The sequence below is a fragment of the Portunus trituberculatus genome, chromosome 14 (assembly GCF_017591435.1).
Source record: "Portunus trituberculatus isolate SZX2019 chromosome 14, ASM1759143v1, whole genome shotgun sequence".
NCBI lineage: Eukaryota > Metazoa > Arthropoda > Malacostraca > Decapoda > Portunidae > Portunus > Portunus trituberculatus.
The window spans coordinates 12334184-12356683 of NC_059268.1; the positions used below are offsets into that span (position 1 = coordinate 12334184).

Genomic DNA, 22500 nt, shown 5'->3' on the forward strand with positions numbered 1-22500 from the left:
AGATGGTGGGTTCTCTGCGACGTTGCGGAGAGAGAGAGAAAGGGAAGTAATTGCATCTCTTTCCTGGCATTGAGTTTGCGTGTTCCTTCTCCTCTTTCTTCTCCTCCTCCTGTTCTTGTTATTTTATTTCGAATTTTGTTCCTTTTTGCTCTTCTGCTTCTTTATCATGTTCTTCCTTTGTGTTTTTCTTTTTTCAACTGTGTGTGTGTGTGTGTGTGTGTGTGTGTGTGTGTGTGTGTGTGTGTGTGTGTGTGTGACCTTTCGGGACTGTATATTTTCTTAAAACCAGTGTTCTCCCCATCCCTTCTGTCCCAAAGGATCATAAACTCTCTCTCTCTCTCTCTCTCTCTCTCTCTCTCTCTCTCTCTCTCTCTCTCTCTCTCTCTCTCTCTCTCTCTCTCTCTCTCTCGGCGAACCTTTCCGGATGGGCGTAGGTCAGGGAGTGGCTTTGGGTACTGGGGCATCGTACTGTACCCTTCTCGTTGTGTTGTGTACCTGTGCTGTGTTGTAAGATGCCACAGGACACCTAAGTAGTGGTAGTAATGGTGGTGGTTGAAATAGTTGTTGTTCTGGTGTGTGTGTGTGTGTGTGTGTGTGTGTGTGTGTGTGTGTGTGTGTGTGTGTGTGTGTGTGTGTGTTTACATCCCCAGCGAACTCAGTCAGCACAGATTCTTACCACACGGTCATTACTCTCTCTCTCTCTCTCTCTCTCTCTCTCTCTCTCTCTCTCTCTCTCTCTCTCTCTCTCTCTCTCTCTCTCTCTCTCTCTGATGCTGTTAGCCCTTCGTTTGTGTTCCTTTGTGCCACCTCAGTTAGAAAGGAAGGGAAGAGGCGAGGTGAAGGGTCGCCCCGTTGCACAAGTCACACATACGGATACCCATTGTTACTCCCGCCTTTCCTTTCCCTCCCCCCTCTCTACTTTTCCCTCCCACCCCTTCACAAGCTCCCCCAGACGCCCCCAGCAGCCAGCCACGCCTCATCCCTCACCTGTCACGATTCTGCCTAGCCTTGTGGGTGGCTGTGGGAAGGAATGGAGAGAGAGAGAGAGTGTGTGTCGTAGAGAATCTTGGTCCGTGGGAGTACTGGTAACGGGAGCAAGAGGAAGCATTGAAGGTGGAAGGAGAGAAGGTTGTGGTGGTGGTGGTAGCTAATTGTGGGAAGAATATTTTAAGTTACCTGTGTCACTCTCTTTCCTTGCCTCCTCCTCCTCCTCCTCCTCCTCCTCCTCCTCCTCCTCCTCCTCCTCCTCTATATTCCTTTCTTCTCCGTTATCACCATTATTCCACTCCTTCGTTTTTTCCTACTTTATTGCTGCTGTCACTCGCATTTCATAATACTGCCTACGCGCCTCTCTCCTCCTTTCTCGCTCTAGTTTCAGTGTGTGTGTGTGTGTGTGTGTGTGTGTGTGTGTGTGTGTGTGTGTGTGTGTGTGTGTGTGTGTGTGTGATAATAGCAGCTTCCTTTGTTGTTATGATAATGATGAAGAAGGATCATTGCCAGATGCTATTGTTGATGTTATTTAGAAGCCAACGACCCTACTTATTATATTTTTTTCTTAGTTTGTATAGACTTTTCCAGTAGTTTTAACCTTAATTACGTTACTTACTGGAAAAAAACAACAATCGGATACCTGTAGTGTGTGTGTGTGTGTGTGTGTGTGTGTGTGTGTGTGTGTGTGTGTGTGTGTCATAGTTGATCCTTTCATCCGCTTATGGCATACCTAAGAAAGCTTGGTGGAGGGTGGAGATAAGACAGGTCTGCCCTCTGCCTGGCTCTCCATATCTCCCTCACTCCTTGCATCAGTGATATACCCATCTGTTGGGAAAGCAAACACACACACACACACACACACACACACACACACACACACACACACACACACACACACACAGAGAGAGAGAGAGAGAGAGAGAGAGAGAGAGAGAGAATTATATCAATAGTACATTTTTTAGGTTAGGAATAAAGAAGAAAAAAGGTAATAGAAAGAAGAGAGAAGAAAATTGGGGTGAGGGGTGGGAGAGTTCTTGAAAACCGTTCAGATGCATGTCGTGTGTGTGTGTGTGTGTGTGTGTGTGTGTGTGTGTGTGTGTGTGTGTGTGTGTGTGTGTGTTTTGAGGAGATGGGGGCTAAATGTTTAACGTGGTAAAACACGGTAAGGGAAAGGAGGAGGAAGAGGTGGTTTGAGATGCGGGGCACTTCGGGGTGGACACACACACACACACACACACACACACACACACACACACACACACACACACACACGTATCTATTGCATTTGTTTGTGGATGTACGTGTAATATCCCAGTGTTAATGTACTGTTGAGATGTTTGGAGAGCGATAGCAGCTGTAGTGTAGCTAACCAGCGCGTTAGGAGGAACAAGTAGCAGATATACTGAGCAAATATACGAAAGGCAGCTGTGTAGAGAATGACTGGGTACTCTCTCTCTCTCTCTCTCTCTCTCTCTCTCTCTCTCTCTCTCTCTCTCTCTCTCTCTCTCATGCACAACTTACGGTTTTCAAAGATTAGGCTGATTTGCATAATGATAGTCGTGCTCACTCGGGCCTCCTCTCTTCAACTCCCAAGACACTTTGCGACCATTGCCAGGCTGCCACTCTGATCACCCCTCCACCCACACTCTTACCTCCCAACCCCACCACCACTGCCTCCGCCTCCCCATTATTCTTGTGTACCCGCGACCAACACACACACACACACACAGGAAGAGATTGGTTTAAGAAAGAACCTCTTGAATCATATTAATAGTTTGTTATCTAAGTTCTTTCTCTTCCTCATCCGTCTCTTTCGTCAACGTCCTCTTGGCTCCAGGAGAGGCAGGCAGGATGTACTGTGTGTGCCGTGTGTGTGTTATACACGCACGCAGACGTGGGTGTGAGATGGAATGTCCTGCTGCTAGTTAGTTGAGTGAACAGACCAGCAGTTAACTTCTTGATCAGTTAACTTTTGAGTACTTGACACCGTAAAGTGACATTTGTTATCATTCGTGTTGCATGTTATGTTATGGAGATCTCTGTATCATTGCGTTTGTTATGAATGATGTAACTAGGTTTTATTATTAGCTTGTTATGTATCGTGTTTTCATTCTTAAACAGGGCTTACTCTACTCATACATCCTGCCGTGGCCTTCCATGGTCTCGTATCTTACTCATCATACCAATACGTTTTATATAAGTCACTTGTTCTCATTTATTGTTTTGCCATGCCCGATCACTTTCCGCGCCAACTTAAGACCAGCAGGATGTGTGGCTCTTGACAAGCGGTGAGTCAGTGGTAGGTGGAGGAGTGGCGAGGGTGGAAGAATGGGTGGGTGTGGCGGCTGGGACAGTTGCCGGCCGGTGTGGAGTTTCGCGGGCAAGAGTTTGAAAAGTGAGACAGCCACCCGCCGCCATTGGAGATGTGCAGGGATAGGCGGGAAGCGAGCCACCCCATCTCTCCCGTCTTCTCCCTCCTCCCGTTCGCTCACCACCACCACCGCCACCGCCAGTATTATCGCCCCCACGGAAAGGTCTCTCTCCATCATGCGTCTCTCTCTCTCTCTCTCTCTCTCTCTCTCTCTCTCTCTCTCTCTCTCTCTCTCTCTCTCTCTCTCTCTCTGGATGTAACACAGGTTGTTTTGATTAACTCACGTAATTCCCACCTGTCCTGTAATCGCCGTTCTCTCTCTCTCTCTCTCTCTCTCTCTCTCTCTCTCTCTCTCTCTCTCTCTCTCTCTCTCTCTCTCTCTCTCAAAATTTTATCGCTTTTTCTATTTTCTCAAAATTTTATCGCTTTTCTATTCTCTCTCTCTCTCTCTCTCTCTCTCTCTCTCTCTCTCTCTCTCTCTCTCTCTCTCGTGGACCCTCACTGTTGCCATATGGCGGGCTTAGGGCGGCGTTAGGTTAGCATACGCCGCTCCCACCCATCCATCTGCATTCTGTGTGCACTACTGCGCTAAGTATAGACGGACCACCTCCTATGAGCCTCTCCCCCGCTCCATGAAATCTGGAAACACTCCTCCCCTTGTCGACTGCCCAGTACTTTTTATTTTATCATTATTCTCTTCCGTTCTACCTTCCGCTCGTAAGTCTTGACAGTGCAGAAGCAGTACTCAGCTCTTCCCTCCCTGGTAGTTAGAAAGTGACGCAAGACCATTCTCGTATTATGACAGGTTTGGTCTGCTGACTCCCTCGTGCCGCTGCTGACGAGATGATAAGACGCTTTAGGGGATGAAAATAAAAACGTTCAATGGAGGGAATGATCAGCTGACTCCATTTTTTCCCCCCTCGCTATTGCTTCTCTTGATAAAAGTGGATGTTTTTGAAATGGAAGGTTCTGAGATTAATTTACTGCTTTCTGATCCACCACCACCACCACCACCTGAAATCGTAGAAGGTTGAGGGGGAGACTTAAGTAATGAATCGGTAAAGGTTAGTGTGTCAGCATGAGCAGCAGCAGCAGTAGTTACATGTATACTTGTATCCACACCAACCCCAGCGGATTTGGTGCGTGGATTAGGGAGAAGTGGATGTTGAGTTCACCCTTATTGCGGTGAGAGTTGTGGCGGTGGCGGTAGTGGTGGTGGTGGTGGGAAGGGCAAGGCAAGAGTTATGGGATGTAGAAGACAGCCAGCCAGTTTTCCAGCCAACATACGGAGGTTGCCAGAGAGAGGAAGTATGGGGGAAGGGCTTTATAATGGCAATGTATGGATTATGGGTACAGTCTGTGTGTGTGTGGGGGGGGGATTTGGTAGAGGGAAGAACTGCATGTCAGCCAAAGGGTTTAAGTATAGAATTTGTTGTTTGTGTTACCGATGGTGGTCGGGGTGGTGGTGTCCTGTTAATGAATCAAATGTTGCTATCATGTGATAAGCAAATTCTCTCTCTCTCTCTCTCTCTCTCTCTCTCTCTCTCTCTCTCTCTCTCTCTCTCTCTCTCTCTCTCTCTCTCTCTCTCTCTCTCTCTCTCACATTGGTGCCAAGGGACCCTTACCCTTTGGCCGTCACCGCACGCAAGCTTTCCGAATAATACGTCTACCACCAGTAATTGGCACCACACACACACACACACACACACACACACACACACACACACACACACACACACACACACACACACAGAGGGGGTCTGTGCGAGAATGTAATGTAAGATAAAGATAACATTATAGTAGTGTGTGTGTGTGTGTGTGAATTGTAGATCTGCAAAGTTTACTGTGCAAAGTATACATGCTAGCAGTTGGTGGTGATACTACTACTACCACCACCACCACCACCACCACCACCACCACCACCACCTTTACCATTTGCCACCGTCAGCAAGCAGCCAGACAAAAATAAAATCAGTGCCGAGTGCCGTTCACAACTTGACAAGCAGCGTAGCCAGCCAGCCATTCAAGCATTACTCATCGATTCTCCACACACACCCTGAGAATGAAAGAAGGAAATACGTTGTTGATTCCTCGCCTCTGTTTGGCTTTTTAGGCGAGTGTATGCGAATTAAGTCAAGCCGTGTGTGTGTGTGTGTGTGTGTGTGTGTGTGTGTGTGTGTGTGTGTGTTTAAGTGAGGAAGGAGAAATCCCTCGCTTACTACATACTCCTCCTCCTCCTCCTCCTCCTCCTCCTCCTCCTCCTCCTCCTCCCTCCCTCCCTCCCTCCCTCCCTCCCTCGTCTTCCTGCCAAATATTCCTTCCCTAGCGCCTGGCAACATTCCTCTACGATCACTGGCCTCCTCCTCCTCCTCCTCCTCCTCCTCCTCCTCCTCCTCCTCCTCCTCCTGGCGTCATATCCTTTGGGGGTGGATGTGTGTGTGTGTGTGTGCTGCACTTATTGTAACTTCTATATTTTCCTTCATTATCATAATCTTCTTCTTCTTCTTCTTCTTCTTCTTCTTCTTCTTCTTCTTCTTCTTCTTCTTCTTCTTCTTCTTCAGTTACAGAGAGGATAAATATCAATGTGGGGTTGACGTAGTAATGAGTTGCAATTACTAACACTAACAGAGTCCGCAGACCAAATCATACATTAGAAGGATACAGTATCTCTCTCTCTCTCTCTCTCTCTCTCTCTCTCTCTCTCTCTCTCTCTCTCTCTCTCTCTCTCTCTCTCTCTCTCTCTCTCTCTCGCCTACTGTATATTTTATTTATTTTTTATCTTATTTTTTGGTTTCGTCATATAAGTAAAGGTGATAATCTAACTAATTTACATATGAAATAAATGAATAAAAACTTAATTATTGTTTTCCCGTTGCATTTGATTGCTTTTTATTTTTTGCTAATGTAAACGTGACCAGTTAACATGCACATCCAATCGGTGAAGAAAAATCGAATGCATCTCTTCTTGCTCTTACAAAAACTAACGTAAATAAAAAAAAAAGTGAATTACGAAATGCATCTGATGGTGTTGGCAAGTTTAAATCTCATCCATAACATTCCCTTTTTTGTACACGTCTCTACTAACACCACCCTCCTCCCACCGCCCCCACACTGACACACACATACACACACACACCTTCTGTTCTGTATCATAGTGTATACAGCGTAACGTAGCCAGCACATATCAGCTTTCTCATCGTATCCCTTAACCTACATTGTCGTGCATCGAACTTGTGGAAATGTGGCGGTGACTAATATGGTAAAATCGATAATGGTAATGGTGGGTAGAAACAGCCATTATTATTGACAGTATCCACGCCATGATTTTAGCGTATTTTAATATTCATTTTACTTGCTATTTGGCGATTTTATACAGCTTCAGAAACTTGTGTAGGGGTTAGAATAGTTTATAACAGGCTCTGGTTATTAATCTTCTGGCGTCCATAAACTCTTTCTAATGCCAATAAAACCGTCTAATCATGCCAAAAATGTATGGTAATAATGCATTCCAATAGTGAAAATTTCAATAGTTAATCTGGTTTGGTGTAGGTTAAGTTAGATTGGATTAAGTCAGGTAACTACGATTTTTGTTAGTACAGGCACTGGTGTTCAGGTAAAGGTAAGGTTAGATTGGATTGGGTTAGGTTGTTAGGTTAAGAAAGGGTAAGATTAGGTTAGGTAACTACGTTTTGTCAAACTTAGGTTATTTTTTTATTTATTTATTATTTATGCAGGAGAGAAGCCAGCCAAGGGTAACAAAATATTAAAAACCCCACTTGAGTGCTAGTTCCCTACAAGAAAAGAGATAGGCCAAAATTAAGGAACAAATGTCTAACAATTTTAACAATATGTATGCTTAAGTTATGTCAGACTGGTGCATCAGAATGGCCGTTACTATTGATACTATAAACGCCACGCCTGTGAAAGTTGATCCCTGTTTATGTAATGTGTGTGTTCGTGAAAGAAAGATGGAGAGCGATGGACACCTGGGAGAGCTTGGCGTGAGGAGACAGGAAGTAAATGGAGATGCTAGAACAGATACAAGTTATTATTCCGTATATACCTGAGAGAGAGAGAGAGAGAGAGAGAGAGAGAGAGAGAGAGAGAGGGGTGGGAGATTGTCAACGTAAGTCTGGAGAGGAGGATATGCAGCCGGATCATTTCTCTCTCTCTCTCTCTCTCTCTCTCTCTCTCTCTCTCTCTCTCTCTCTCTCTCTCGTGTGTGCCCAGTGTCAAGTTCTCACGATGACGTAATGCTGCTGATGACGCCTCCTCCTCCTCCTCCTCCTCCTCCTCCTCCTCCTCCTCCTCCTCCTCCTCCAGCAATTACGGACTAGCACTTATTCGTAAATTGACGCCACATAATTCTCTCTCTCTCTCTCTCTCTCTCTCTCTCTCTCTCTCTCTCTCTCTCTCTCTCTCTCTCCGTCCCCTTTCTGCTCCATTAGTCCTCTCATTTCCTTCTCCATTCTTTGTTTTCCTCCTCCTCCTCCTCCTCTCTAGCCTGGGTTAGTGTGCTTTCTTCCTTTCTCTCTATTGTTATGGAGAGAGAGAGAGAGAGAGAGAGAGAGAGAGAGAGAGAGAGAGAGAGAGCAAACAATAGCGAAAGAACAAAGAATGGAAGCAAGAACATAATGAAAAACGAGAGAGAGAGAGAGAGAGAGAGAGAGAGGGGGAGGGAGGAGTTTCTGATACTTATTAATAACAAAGCCTATATAAGCAGGCAGGTGGTGGATAGGCCTATCAGATTATGTGCTCCCATGCCTATAGGGAAAAATTTACCTGCTTGGGACGAGATGGTGATGTTTTTGTTGTTATTTTTGTTTTTATTCTTCTCCTGCTTCTTCTTCTTCTTCTTCTTCTTCTTCTTCTTCTTCTTCTTCTTCTTCTTCTTCTTCTTCTTCTTCTTTCCTCCTCCTACACCACTATTATTATTTTGTTTTATTAGTATTTTTTCCTCCTTCCTATAATTTTAATTTTAACCCTAAACTCCAATATAGACCTTGTTGAGAGAGAGAGAGAGAGAGAGAGAGAGAGAGAGAGAGAGAGAGAGAGAGAGAGAGAGAGAGAACGGTGGAATATGTAGTGAAGTGTGAAGTGGATTAAGATGAAGAGGTGGCGGTAGATGCCTTAATTCGGTGGAATGATAGGGTGTGGGAAGGAGAGGAAGGAGGAGAAGGAGGAGAAGAAGAAGAAGAAGAAGAAGAAGAAGAAGAAGAAGAAGAAGAAGAAGAAGGAGAGAAGAACAAGAAGAGATCATTGACACGAGAATCTAAGGGAGAGAAAATGGAGTGAGTAAGGCGGAGTAAATGAAGAAAGGATAGAAAAAAGAAGGGAATGATATGAAAAGGGAAATATAGACAGGAAATAAAGGATAAGGGATGATAGATAGAGGAGAGAGTTCTAACTGATAAAGGAAGAATAGGAGTAGAAGTGGATAGGTGATGAAAGAGGAAGGATTAAGTAGTGAGGGAAGAAGAGGAGGAGGAGGAGGTGAGGAAAAAAGAAGAATTAGTAAACAACGAAGAGAATGAAGGAGAGAGAGAGAGAGGATGAAAATTGTGGATGATGATGTAAATGAGGCGAGAAAGCTGAAAAAAATGAGATAATCAAGAGAGAGAGAGAGAGAGAGAGAGAGAGAGAGAGAGAGAGGCATAAAAATATACATGCTACGCAGAAATCAAACCTCTTTCCCCTCTCTCCCCTCTCCTCTCCCTCTCCCCTCTCCCTCTCTTTATTTTTCTTGTTCAGGATATATGTAGAAATTTATACTGGGTAAATCAGAGGTTGTAAAAAGGTAATAAGGAGCACCTGCCGAGAGAGAGAGAGAGAGAGAGAGAGAGAGAGAGAGAGAGAGAGGTGCGTGTCTATTCTGAACATCAAGATCATACATAATATTTCACACACACACACACACACACACACACACACACACACACACACACACACACACAGTTCCCTATCCCTCTATTTCATCTTATCACCTCGTCACTTTTTCCTCCTGTTTGTTTTGATTCATTTCTTGCTTTTAAAATCTTACCTTCCATTTTTTTCCCCTTCTTTTTTTTACTCTTATGTATCTTGATGGTATCTCGTCCAGTGGCGCCACACGTCTGCTGTTTGTGGAGGCTCTTTCATACTCTCACTCTCACTCTGGTCTGTGTTCTAAAAGGCTTTGCTCTCACCATCACTGCTTTCCAAAGGCTCTAGTTGAAGATACTCGTGTTTTTAAGAGTATTTTTATGGTTCTTGTGGTATGTTAGCAAGATTTCTGGTATATTAAAAGGAGAAACTGTCTTGAAAACTCTTCTAGTTGTCTTTGTGGCGTTGGAATATTGTCCTAGTGAGAAGGGAAGGCGTTTCTGAATACGGCTCTCTCTCTCTCTCTCTCTCTCTCAATCACTCCATCAGTCCATCAGCCGTCAATCAACCTGTCAATCAACCAGTCAGTGTTCAAGGCATCCAAGTGCAACCACACTATCTCATCTCCTTCCTATACCTCCTCCACTCATGTTACCTTGTCTCTCTCTCTCTCTCTCTCTCTCTCTCTCTCTCTCTCTTTCTCTTTCTCTGGAAAATTAACGGTATAGAAAAATAATAAGTACGTTTCCAAATTAAGATTATTGAAAGACATAGTTCTCTGTTTATTGTAAGGAATGGGATTGTGAAGGTTTGTTTTATTTATGTACTCATCTGCCGTAGAATGTTACCATGGCCACAGGAAGAGCTTGTGTGTAGCGCGTATTGAGGAGAAAAGAGTAAATAATGCTTAAACTGGCTCTTTGTCAACTGGACGAGGGATAAACATGAATAATGCTCGTATTCTAAAACATTTGTACGCTTCACCTCCGCTATTTCTAAAGGCTTTGTTTAAAATTCAACGGGTTTTCTAAGGTGTTTTTACGGTTCTAGAGGCAGAGTGACAAGATTTTACATTATGAACTTGGGAAACACACTTAAAAACCGCGCTAATCATCTCTGTGGACTTGGTAAATAATAGTCAAGGTGAGAGAGCAAAGCGTTACTAAATATGGATCTAACTTTCTCAAACCATTTCAAACATTATCCTACGAAAAATTGGACGTAACACTCATTTCCCATATATTCTCCAAAGCCTTAACCACATCAGTACTGTAACGCATTCTTATCATGAATCGTTGGTGTTATTAGACCATCTTATTTACATTAGGAAGGATTTATGGAGGTCAGAAGATTAATGGCCAGAATCTTCACCATTTTGATCCCTACACAAGTTTCTGAAGCTGTGTAAAATCACCAAATAGTAAGCAGAATGATTATGAAAACGCGTCCTGGCATTGAAGGGTTAAGGACTGACTGAATTAGATAAAGGGGAGTGTTGGGCAAATATAAACTAGACTATCAAGCACGTGAAAGGGCGGGAGTAAAGCGGAGGAGTGACAGGGAGCAGGGACATATGGGCGGGGCAGGTGTGTGTGTGTGTGTGGGGGGGGTCACGGAACTAGGGTGGGAGGGGGCGGTTGTCATGGGTTAGAGAGTTGTAGAGGGGTATCTCCACCAACGCCAAGGTCAAGAACTTTCTCTCTCTCTCTCTCTCTCTCTCTCTCTCTCTCTCTCTCTCTCTCTCTCTCTCTCTCTCTCTCTCTCTCTCTCTCTCTCGTATCGTTAAGTGCTCAAGTGCTTCAGAAGTGATGAACTGACTTGCTATTTAGAGAGAGAGAGAGAGAGAGCATTTTCTTGACCTTGGTGTGGGGAGATACCTTCTACTTTTCTACCTCCCTTCTACCACATTCATGACCTCAACCCCCTCTGCCATCCTCCTCAGCCTCACCAACACACCCCTTCGTAAATCCTTGGAAGTGTCACGTGCAAGATAAAGGTGCAGTAAATATACGGTGCCTACCACTATCTTTTAATTTATAACCATGGAAAAGTCCTTAGCGTTGTAAATTAATGAGAGAGAGAGAGAGAGAGAGAGAGAGGTATGTATGTTATCGTATTTATCATCAGTGTTGGGTAATTGTTTGGTATTTTGCAAGTTATGTATTGTTTATTATTATTATTATTATTATTAGGATTAGGATTAGGATTGAAGGTGTTGTTTTTATTCTTTGTTGTGGTGATATTAGATTGTTTTATATGCATTTTTTATGTCTTACCCGTGTTTTAGATGACGAAATCAATAACAACAACAATAAATCATCTATATTTGGAAATGAGTATAATAGATAAAACATTCAATAAACCATCTACAACCTCCTCTCCTCTCCTCTTCTCTCCTCTCCTCTCCTCTTCTCTCCTCTCCTCTCCTCCCCTCCCCACCTCTTACTGCACCATAATAATAATAACAATAAAGTAGGGCCGGCCACTCAGACTTGTGAAGGACGCAGTACACCTCACCTCAGCACTCCTTACCTGGCAACACTGGCGTCTCAAGTTCCCGTAGCGTAGAAGATCCGATCCTCCACCCAAAGACTTGAATCCCTTAACTGCCAATGACGAAACGACACAACCTCTTCAAAACTGGAACGCATTTTTATCATGAATTGCTGTTGTGATTAGACGATTTTATTTACATTAGGAAGGAGTAAAATTTTAAACACACACACACACACACACACACACACACACACACACACACACACACACACACACTTCAGTATTGGGACGCATTTTTACCTAAGTAGTTGGTATGATTGGACGGTTTTATTTACATTAGGAAAGGTCGATGGAGGTCAGAAGATTAATGGCTAGAGTCTTCACTATTCTAATCCTCACTTAAGTTTCTGAGGCAGTACAAAATCATCTAATAGTAAGCAGAATAAATATGAAAACGTGTCCTGATATTGAAGGGATTTTAGTAAACAAATTGATAGTCTCTGAATTATTAACTAACCAATCATCACTTTCGCTGCTTGCTGTGCCTGGGGAGTTTATCTTCTTAGTTTACATCGCGGTTTTATTAATTTTGAATCTTGGGTCCGTATTTAGAAACACGCTGCTCTCTCACTACGATTATTTTCGAAGGGTACAGAGATGATTAGCTGGGTTTTCAAGAGAGATTTTCCAGTTAATAATGTAGAAATCTTGTCAGTATGTCTTTAGAAACAAAAAACAAAACAAAAAAAATCTTAAAAACTCGTGTAAATATAAATGTCTTCTGAAATACTTGAAGTGCAGCACGGAAGTTTTAACACGATTTTATTTGACTAATGTATCACTTGTCACTTGAATATTTGAAGTGGTTAGTCAGTCTTGTGATATTGTGGACTTTGTTGTAAGCTTATATCAGATGTACACCTTAAAAAATAGCAATATTTTCTTTTGTGTCTTATATATAGAAGGACACCTCGAATGAAGTCCAAAAATGCATAGTGAAGTGTCTTGAAACGTTCTTTATACTGAATCACAAACAGAAGGAAACACAGAAGCAGGCAAGAATGATCTATGACGAATGAGAGAGAGAGAGAGAGAGAGAGAGAGAGAGAGAGAGAGAGAGAGAGAGAGAGAGAGAGAGAGAGACACACAGACAAGCAAACACCAATACTGTCCACTCACACCACCATACCCTTTAAGAACCCAACAAAACACCACAAAACACACACAAACACAAATACAAACAGTCCAGAAGTCAACATTGAACTCTGAAGAATTTTAAAAACCAGAGAGGACCAAGAAGAGACCAGAAGTGAGACAGATATCACAGCAGGCGCCTTCCTAATGATGCTTGGCCATAGATAACAGTGCTAAGTGGTGCCCTGCCAAACCCCACAGCGTATATCGGTGGTGATCGTGTATTTCCCCTTGAATGAGTGTGTATATTGTTGTCACTTCTAAGGCTCTCGTCTCTGGTTTATTAGATTGTGTGCTGGTTGTAAATAAGGCGAGAGAGAGAGAGAGAGAGAGAGAGAGAGAGAGAGAGAGAGAGAGAGAGAGATGAGGGGAAGGTTTAGTAAGCCCAGACGCACCAAATATAGCCTCCTCCTCCTCCTCCTCCTCCTCCTCCTCCTCCTCCTCCTCCTCCTCCTCCTCTCTCTCTCTCTCTCTCTCTCTCTCTCTCTCTCTCTCTCTCTCTCTCTCTCTCTCTCTCTCTCTCTCTCTCTCTCTCTCTCTCTCTCTCTCTCTCTCTCTCTCTGCACTGGAGGACGAGGCGAACTCTTGCAAGGCGATTCTCATAACGGAGAGAGAGAGAGAGAGAGAGAGAGAGAGAGAGAGAGAGAGAGAGAGTTTTAAAAGGAGAAAGAAGACACCACCACCACCACCGCCATAACCACCACCACCACTATCACTACTACTACTACTACTACTACTACTACCATGAAGCGAGGATAATATTTTATGATTTCTGTGTAAGTAAATATAAATAAGAGCAAAAGAAAGAAGGAAGAAGAGGAAGATGTGATAAAATTAAGAGATACAAAAAGAAGGAATATAAAGGAAGATGAAGGAAGGAAGGAGGGAAGGGAGAGAAACAAGGAAAGGATGATAGGGGAGACAGGAAGAATGGAAGAAGGATAGATATAACAAGGAAGGTGAAAGAAAATAGGAAGAGGAAGAAGAGTAAAGAAGAAAAGGATGGGAGGAGAGATAGAAACAAGGAGGAGTGAAAATAGGAGGAGAAGAAAGAGGAGGAAGGAAGGAAGGAAGGAGAGGAAAGGACAGGGATAATGAAAATGGAAGAAGGAGAGAAAGATAGATATAAAAAACAAGGAAGTTGAAAGAGAATAGAAAGAAGAGGAAGAAGAAAAATGGTGAAAATAAAAAGGAAGAACAGCAAGGAAACATGAAAGGATTGAAGGATAAGAAGCAAAGAGAGAGAGAGAGAGATAGAAGGAAGGAAAAGAGGAAGAGGAGGGGAGAAGGAAGAAGAGCAAGGAAGAGAAGGAGAGAAGGAAGAAGACCAAGGAAGGAAGGAAGGAACGGGAGAGCCGCCTCTGTTGATTTATTAATGAAATCTTCCCAGGAATTTGGTAATGCTAACGGTACTTCTTGCCCTCGTTCATTCATTCATCCTCTCTCTCTCTCTCTCTCTCTCTCTCTCTCTCTCTCTCTCTCTCTCTCTCTCTCTCTCTCTCTCTCTCAGCGAAAAGATAAGATGGCAGGTTATCAAACTTAGACGGATGTGACTCAGTAGCAGTAGTAGTAGTAGTAGTAGTAGTAGTAGTAGTAGTAGTGGTGGTTGTAAGAGAGAGATTATAGAAAATAGTGAAAGAAAGGGAAGGAAAGAGATGAAAATGAAAAAAAAAGAAAACAAAATGAGTAAAGATGAGATTTGAGAGAGAGAGAGAGAGAGAGAGAGAGAGAGAGAGAGAGAGAGAGAGAGAGGTTGGTATATACACCTTGATACAGTAGAGCCTTTGTTTCGGAGGAGGAGGAGGAGGAGGAGGAGGAGACGACAGGGACACTAACTTGTTGGCACCGTACATCCTCCTCCTCCTCCTCCTCCTCCTCCTCCTCCTCCTCCTCCTCCTCCTCCTCCTCCTCCTTCAAAGGGATTAAAGAGAGGGAGTATGGAGTGCCTCCCAAGGGTCTCTCTCTCTCTCTCTCTCTCTCTCTCTCTCTCTCTCTCTCTCTCTCTCTCTCTCTCTCTCTCTCTCTCTCTCTCTCTCTCTCTTCAAGCTAGGTGATAAGATTGAAGTCCAGCAAGAAAAGATGGGAAAGATTAGGTAGAGGAGAAAGAAGAGGAGGAGGAGGTGGAGGAGAATGAGGAGGAGGAGGAGGAGGAGGAGAGGTATAAAGGGGAGATAAAAGGTATAATATAGAGAGGAATGTGGAGCGAAAAAGAGCAGTGCATGAGAGAGAGAGAGAGAGAGAGAGAGAGAGAGAGAGAGAGTATCGAGCCTCAAAACTTTAGCCTCTCTCTCTCTCTCTCTCTCTCTCTCTCTCTCTCTCTCTCTCTCTCTCTCTCAGGAATGCCATTTTTCTTCCCTTCAAAACTTTTCCACCCTCAACACTCCCTCCATATGTTTCTCTCTCTTTCCTCTCCCCCTTCCCCTTCCCCTCTCCCTCTCCCTCTCCTCCTTCCTCTCCTTCTTCCTCTCCCTCTCCCTTCCCTCTCCCTCTTGCTCTCCCTCTCCCTCTCTCTCTCTTCTCCCTTCTCCCTATTCCTCTCTCTATACACTCAGGTGGCAAAAAACGTATGAGAGAGAGAGAGAGAGAGAGATCTGACATTCGTGAACTTGAACTTGTATCTCTCTCTCTCTCTCTCTCTCTCTCTCTCTCTCTCTCTCTCTCTCTCTCTCTCTCTCTCTCTCTCTCTCTCTCTCTCTCTCTCATCAGTGCTTGCTTATTTTTATCTATTTTTTTTTTTTTTTTAGTTTTTTCTGTAATTTTAGTTCAATTTTTTTTATACAATTTAGTTTTATTAATATTTTTGTATAAATTTGTGATAATATTTCTCTGTGTTTGTATTTCGTGTTTCTTTAATTTATTTTCTTTTGATTAACTCTGGAATGTCGTGTGTGTGTGTGTGTGTGTGTGTGTGTGTGTGTGTGTGTGTGTGTGTGTGTGTGTGTGTGTGTGTGTGTGTGTGTGTGTGTGTGTGTGTGTGTTTCTAGTTTTTTCTTATTTTTTTTTCTTTCCTTGTTTATTTTGTCATCTCCTACGTCCTTGATTCTTTTATTGACCTTATTTCTCTCCCTCCTTTCTTTTTTTCTCTTTACTCTTACTCTTTTCTTCCTTTAACTTGCTATCTCATTTATTTGCCCGATTATATTTTTGTCTTTTTTCTTTCTTTTCTTTCTTTTTTGTTGTCTCTCTCTCTCTCTCTCTCTCTCTCTCTCTCTCTCTCTCTCTCTCTCTCTCTCTCTCTCTCTCTCTCTCTCTCTCTCTCTCTCTCTCTTCCATGAATATTTTGTCAAGTTTTAATGCAAATTTCTGGTTCTATATGCAGTTCTCTTAAATTAATCCAGAGAGAGAGAGAGAGAGAGAGAGAGAGAGAGAGAGAGAGAGAGAGAGAGAGAGAGAGAGATTACTAATTAAATGCTGAAATTAAATACTACTGAAGGGACAGAGAGAGAGAGAGAGAGAGAGAGAGAGAGAGAGAGAGAGAGAGAGAGAGAGAGAGAGAGAGAGAGAGAGAGAGAGAGAGAGGCGGTGTGGAGGGGATGCGCTAAAAGCAGTCAGAAACAAGAAAAATGAATAGAAAAAGCAGGAATAAGGAGAGGAGAGGAGGAGGAGGAGGAGGAAGAAGAAGAAGAAGAAGAAGAAGAGGAAGAAGAGGATTAGTAATGATAAAGGAATGTTTAACAGATTGGTTTGAGGTATATTTAATGAGAGAGAGAGAGAGAGAGAGAGAGAGAGAGAGAGAGAGAGATCTGTGCACTTGGAGACTGTTATCAGTGTTAAAGATTAAAGTTATCTTACTGCTATTATCAAGTGCGTGAGACCGTCTCTCTCTCTCTCTCTCTCTCTCTCTCTCTCTCTCTCTCTCTCTCTCTCTAAGTGTGCAAGTAGATGATGTTTGAGGATAACATTGTCTTGAGGAAGAGTAGGAGTGGGTGCTTGAAAGATGTGTGTGTGTGTGTGTGAGAGAGAGAGAGAGAGAGAGAGAGAGAGAGAGAGAGAGAGAGAGAGAGAGATTACTTGGTTCTTTTAAAGTCTTGTATTTCTTCTTCTTCTTCTTCTTCTTCTTCTTCTTCTTCTTCTTCTTCTTCTTCTTCTTCTTCTACTTCTACTACTACTACTACTACTACTACTACTACTACTACTACTACTACTACTACTACTACTACTACTACCACCACCACCACCACTACCACTACCACTTATCACAAAACCTCAATACTAACAGAACCATTGGAGTGTGTACTTCCTTTACCCTCCTTTATGTTCCTCCTCCTCCACCGCCATCATCCTTATCGCTGGTCCTCCTTGCAAGTAATCTCTTAGTCACCATCATTACATATCTTATCAGTAAAGATATATATATTTTGTGTTCCGTCAAGCTTTTCTGATAACGGGTATTTGTCATCGTTCAGGAGGTTTCATTGATGTTAATTCCTCACTGTTTTGCTTCCTAATTGGTTGTTTTGTGATGGGTAAGGATGAGTGGTGTGTCTGGGTGCGGAGGTACCTTCAGCTGTTCTACCCTATTTGTTTCTCCCACTAGAAGTGTTAGGGATGTGTACTTTGAGATTGGTTCGTTGGAAGGGAGGGATCTTGTAATGTTGTGTCCAGTCTGTTAATTAATGCAGAGTTTGGTAATGGAAGTCTTAATTGGGTTGGTGGGAGAATCCTGCCACTGTGTGTTTTAGTGTTTAGTGTAGAGAAGTGTAATAATGCGAGTTCTTTATGTTTCACTTTATTTTTGCTCTTTTTTATACAATATTTTCATCCAGTGTAGTTCTTGTAATCAATATAATCGTAGATCTTATTCATGTTCACTATTTTGCATTTTATTTCACTTCCATTCGCGGTTCCATAAATTTTAACAGCTTATATTTTACATTTAGCTTTTTTTATTACCAGTCCGAAAAAGATAATGTACTAGATATCCCACATTCAACATTGTATTGCTGTACATATATAACTTCAAACACACTCAAATGACCTGGCTTTACTGTCGTATGTCATCATCGTGTGTGTGATGAGTGGTGGAGTTGCTAGTCATATATAGCGGGAGTGCCGGCGCTTCCCTGCCACACACGCACAGTTATGGGCAGCAGCGGAGTTGGTGATAGATTGTAAACAGGTCAGGGGGGCTTAGAGCTGAAGGAAAACGCTAAACTCAGCTAAGGGAGTGCGGCGGGTTAATCGACCATTGACCATAACTGAACGTGGAGGTTACCAAACACGGCTATAGCAACACGAGGCCCGGCGAGGCGTTCACATCAACTTGTCGGACAGGCCCCGCCCACTGCTGCCTTCCTCCACGTGTCATTCGTTAGGGTGAGGACAAACTCGGCCACTCTGCCCATTATTGCTAGGCCACTGAACTCTCCCGGCGCCACCCTGCCACACTGTCAGCCTCACGATTTTAGTTTCCTTACAAATTTATCACCACGGGAGGAGGAGGCAGGAGAAGGAAACTGCAGCATTGTGGCATTCCGCTCGAGTGCCTAACGACTATGTTCGTAAACGTTTCCTCTTGTCACGACTCTTTTAGGAAGCTGTACTGGCAATTATGGTAGTTTTCTGTGATGCTTTTATAATTGCACTGATAGTTTGACGAGAATTCTACATCATCACTGGAGAATAAGGAGAGTGTGACTAGTTGACCTTTGTATAGTTTAACAAGAACTCTGCATCATCATTCAGCAAGACATCAACGATTTTATTTACCTGCGTGATTGTAGGTTCAAAATACGAGCTTAACCCCTTCAGTACCATGACACGTTTCCATATTAATACTGCTTACTATTTGGTAATTCTATACAACTTCAGATACTTATGTAGGGGGTTAAAAAAGCGAAGACTGGCCATTAATCTTCTGACCTCCATAGACCCTTCCTAATGTCAATAAAATGGTCTAACCGTACACAGATCTCAAGGTAAAAATGTGTCTTAGTACTGAAGAGGTTAATAATCTACCAGACAGGCGCATTAATAGGTAAAGGCTGCAGATGAGAGAGACCTTGATTTGTAAAGGATTTTCTGCATCACTTGGCGAGTTATGTATAGTGTATATATAGTACTTGGCACGGCTTGAATGGAGGCTGTTTTAATGTAGGGGTGAAGGGGGGGTAAGGAAGGAAGGAAGGAAGGAAGGAAGGAAGGAAGGAAGGGGAGCGGCGGGCCCACTAACCTTCCTTCTTTCCTCCCTTCCTGTTTCTCTTCCTGTTAATTTCCTTTTCGTGCTTACTCTGCCATCAAGAGAGAGAGGGAGAGGGATGCAGGATGTTAAGATGAAAGACTAATAAAATTTTGTCAGAAGAAAAAAATGTACAAGAGGCGATGAATGAGGAGGGAGAGAAAAAGAGGGGAGGAGGAGAGGGAACAAGAAGAAGAAGAAGAAGAATGTTGAGTAAAGATGGAAAGTGAGTGTGCAACTGATAATGGAGGAGGAAAAGGAAGAGGAAGAGAAAGGTTAACACACACACACACACACACACACACACACATTATAATTACAGGTAGATATATTGCGCTGAGTTTAAGGAGGAGGAGGAGGAGGAGGAGGAGTAGTGGTATGGGGGAGGGGAGGGGAGGGGAAGATGCGCCTGAGATGGAATGGGATGGGCTGCAGAGAAGGAGGGAGGGAGGGAAGGAGGGAAGGAAGGGAGGAGCAAAGAGAGGTAAGGGAGGAAGCGGATGTTTGCCGGTTAAGAATTTGAGTGCTGAGAATGACGTCAGCAATGTGTGTTTACTGACGTCACCACCACCACTACCACCACCACTACTACTACTACCACTACTACCACTTCTACTACTATGACTACCACTGTTACAACTATTCACCATCAGACACCACCACCACCATTATCAAGATTTGTGATGTATGTTACGTAAAATTATTGTCATTGCGACTTCCTCAGTTATTATTACTACTGCTGTATACTTCCTTTCGTCACCTACATACACAGCAACAACAACTACTACTACTACTACTACTACTACTACTACTACTACTACTACTACTACTACTACTACTACTACTACTACTACTACTACTACTTACCTACCACCACCACCACCATCACCACCACCACCACCACCACCACCACCATCACGACTATTACCACCCTCACAAATAAAACCACAATTGCATGATATATGGAGCCAATAAAACGACGATAACGTGTGTGTGTGTGTGTGTGTGTGTGTGTGTGTGTGTGTGTGTGTGTGTGTGTGTGTGTGTGTGTTGTAAATGTTGACTGGGTTGCTTTAAATGGTTAAATAAATCACAGACTTCACACACACACACACACACACACACACACACACACACACGTACGCTCATTGTTCAAAACTTTACATAAGGCAGAATAAAAGTTTAATCAACAGCAGTTTCCATTTAAAGTTTTTTCTTCCTTCCTCTCCTCCATCTTTTCCCTCAAAGAAAAAAAAAAAAATATGGCGCTGCGGGAGAGGTCCTTTTGTCTCAGGGAAGGAGATTATGGCGAAAAAGAATTTGTTTTGCGTTGTTTTAAATGTTGTAATTGCTTTTCGTTGTCGTATTTCTTCAATTTCGTCGTTTATTTTATGTTTCTCCATATTTCTCCTTCCATTTGTTTTCTTTCTTTCGTATTTTCTTCTTTTTTCGTCATCCATCTTCTTTCTTTTGGTTTCATTTTGTTTCGTCTACATTTTTATTGCTTTCGTATTTTTTCTATCCTCTCTTTTCACAATCACAAGACGCAACAGACTGACTTAATTATCTTCTACAGTTTTTTTTTTTTTTTTTTTTTTGTCTTCCTATGTTCGAATTTTCTTTCATCATCCATTTATTCGTACTTTCTTTTCTTATCATTTAGTTTCGTTGACATCTTTATTGCTTACATATTTCTTCCCATCTCTTTTCACTATCACAAGACGCAACACTTAATATTCTTATACAATTGTCCTTTTTGTCTTCATATGTTCATATTTTCTTTCGTCATTCGTCTTACTTTCTTTTGTTATCATTCATTTTCGTTGACATCTTTACTACTTACATATTTTCTTGTATCTTCTTTTTTCACTATCACGAGACGGAACAGAAACAAGCATCATTTATTTTCCTCATGCAGTAATCCAATGTTCCTTTACTTGTGTCTTTTCTCAGCTAAATCTTATGTACTTGCTCTTATATTATGTTCCCTGACCCAGATTATGTTATAACCTAACCCAACTAACCCAACCCAACCACAATTAACACATCTATATGACTCTACTCCAACCTCTGACCTCTCTTATCTCCCTCCACAGACGTACTCCGGCCTCTTCTGTGTGGTGGTCAACCCGTACCGCCGGCTGCCCATCTACACGGAGAAGGTGATTGAAATGTACAAAGGCAAGAAGAGACACGAGATGCCCCCTCACGTCTTCGCTATCACAGACTGCGCCTACAGGTCCATGCTTCAAGGTGAGTGTATTGAATGTCGTGTTGTGTTGGTGATGTATCTTAGATGTCGTGTCGTGTTAGTACTTCCAGCTGGTTAGTGTCTTGGGTGTCAATCATGTGTTACTTCCAGCTGGTGTGTGTTATTGTGAGTGTCTTAAGTGTCAGGTCATGTTGGTGTGTTACTTCTAGCTTGTGTGTGTGTGTGTCTCGTGGTGCTTAGGAGTTGTGGTGGAGATATGATGTCACTGTTTGTTTGTGTTAGTTCTGGTGTTATTGCTGTGTGTTAATCCGCACTGTTGTCTTTTGGTATTGGAGAAATGAAGGTGTTAGAGAAGAATATAGAAGACTTATGGGAAGATAGAAATACTGTATACTACTACTACTACTACTACTACTACTACTACTACTACTACTACTACTACTACTACTACTACTACTACTACTACCACCCTTTCACTCACTAGACATAACGATTAGTAATTATAGAAAAAATGTGCATAATCACTGCTCGTAACACAGTGTTTATGGGAATTTTACTGCCATGATAACAGTTATAGCTCCTCCTCCTCCTCCTCCTCCTCCTCCTCCTCCTCCTCCTCCTCCTCCTCCTCCTCCTCCTCCTCCTGCTTATTTTGGTTCTCCTTCCCTACATTAATGCATACTGAGAGAGAGAGAGCACTGAATCCGTTTTCCATGAAGGGTGAATGCAGGAAGAACAGAGAGGACACAGAAAGTTGAAGGAAATAGCAATAACGACTAATTGGGGAAGAATGTGGCTTGAGTCAATGAAGGAAAGAAGGATAGAGATAGAAGAGGAGTGACTTGGAAGAGCGGAGACGGGGAATACATAAGGCGCAGTGGATAGGGGACTGAAAGAGATGAGTTAAGGTGTAATAAGGGCAACTTGAACAGAAATAGAAAAAAAAAAAGAAAGGGGAAAATAGACTTATTTTTGTCATAGGGACTTGAAATAAAAAAAAAAATGAAGGAATTAGAAAGTTTGTCCAAGAAAATGAGAAAAAACGAAATATAAGTGCAGATGAGATATGTTAAAGAAATAGAATGTGAAGTGTATCTCAGTCTTTATAGTCGAATTCACAAACAACAACAACAAAAACAACAGTGTAATAATAATAATAATAATAATAATAATAATAATAAAAAAAAAAGTAGACAC

At 42.6% G+C, this 22500-nt stretch overlaps 1 protein-coding gene across 11 annotated transcripts in view; it reads left to right on the plus strand.

Moving 5' to 3' along the window:
- LOC123503646 (myosin heavy chain, non-muscle-like) overlaps nucleotides 1–22500 on the plus strand; it is a 121123-nt gene that overhangs the window by 31921 nt on the left and 66702 nt on the right. For all 11 annotated transcript variants that reach the window (XM_045253579.1, XM_045253585.1, XM_045253580.1 and 8 more), the window contains exon 2: nucleotides 21188–21344. In XM_045253579.1, coding sequence (XP_045109514.1) covers nucleotides 21188–21344 — 157 coding nt within the window. The remainder of the gene's footprint in view (nucleotides 1–21187; nucleotides 21345–22500) is intronic.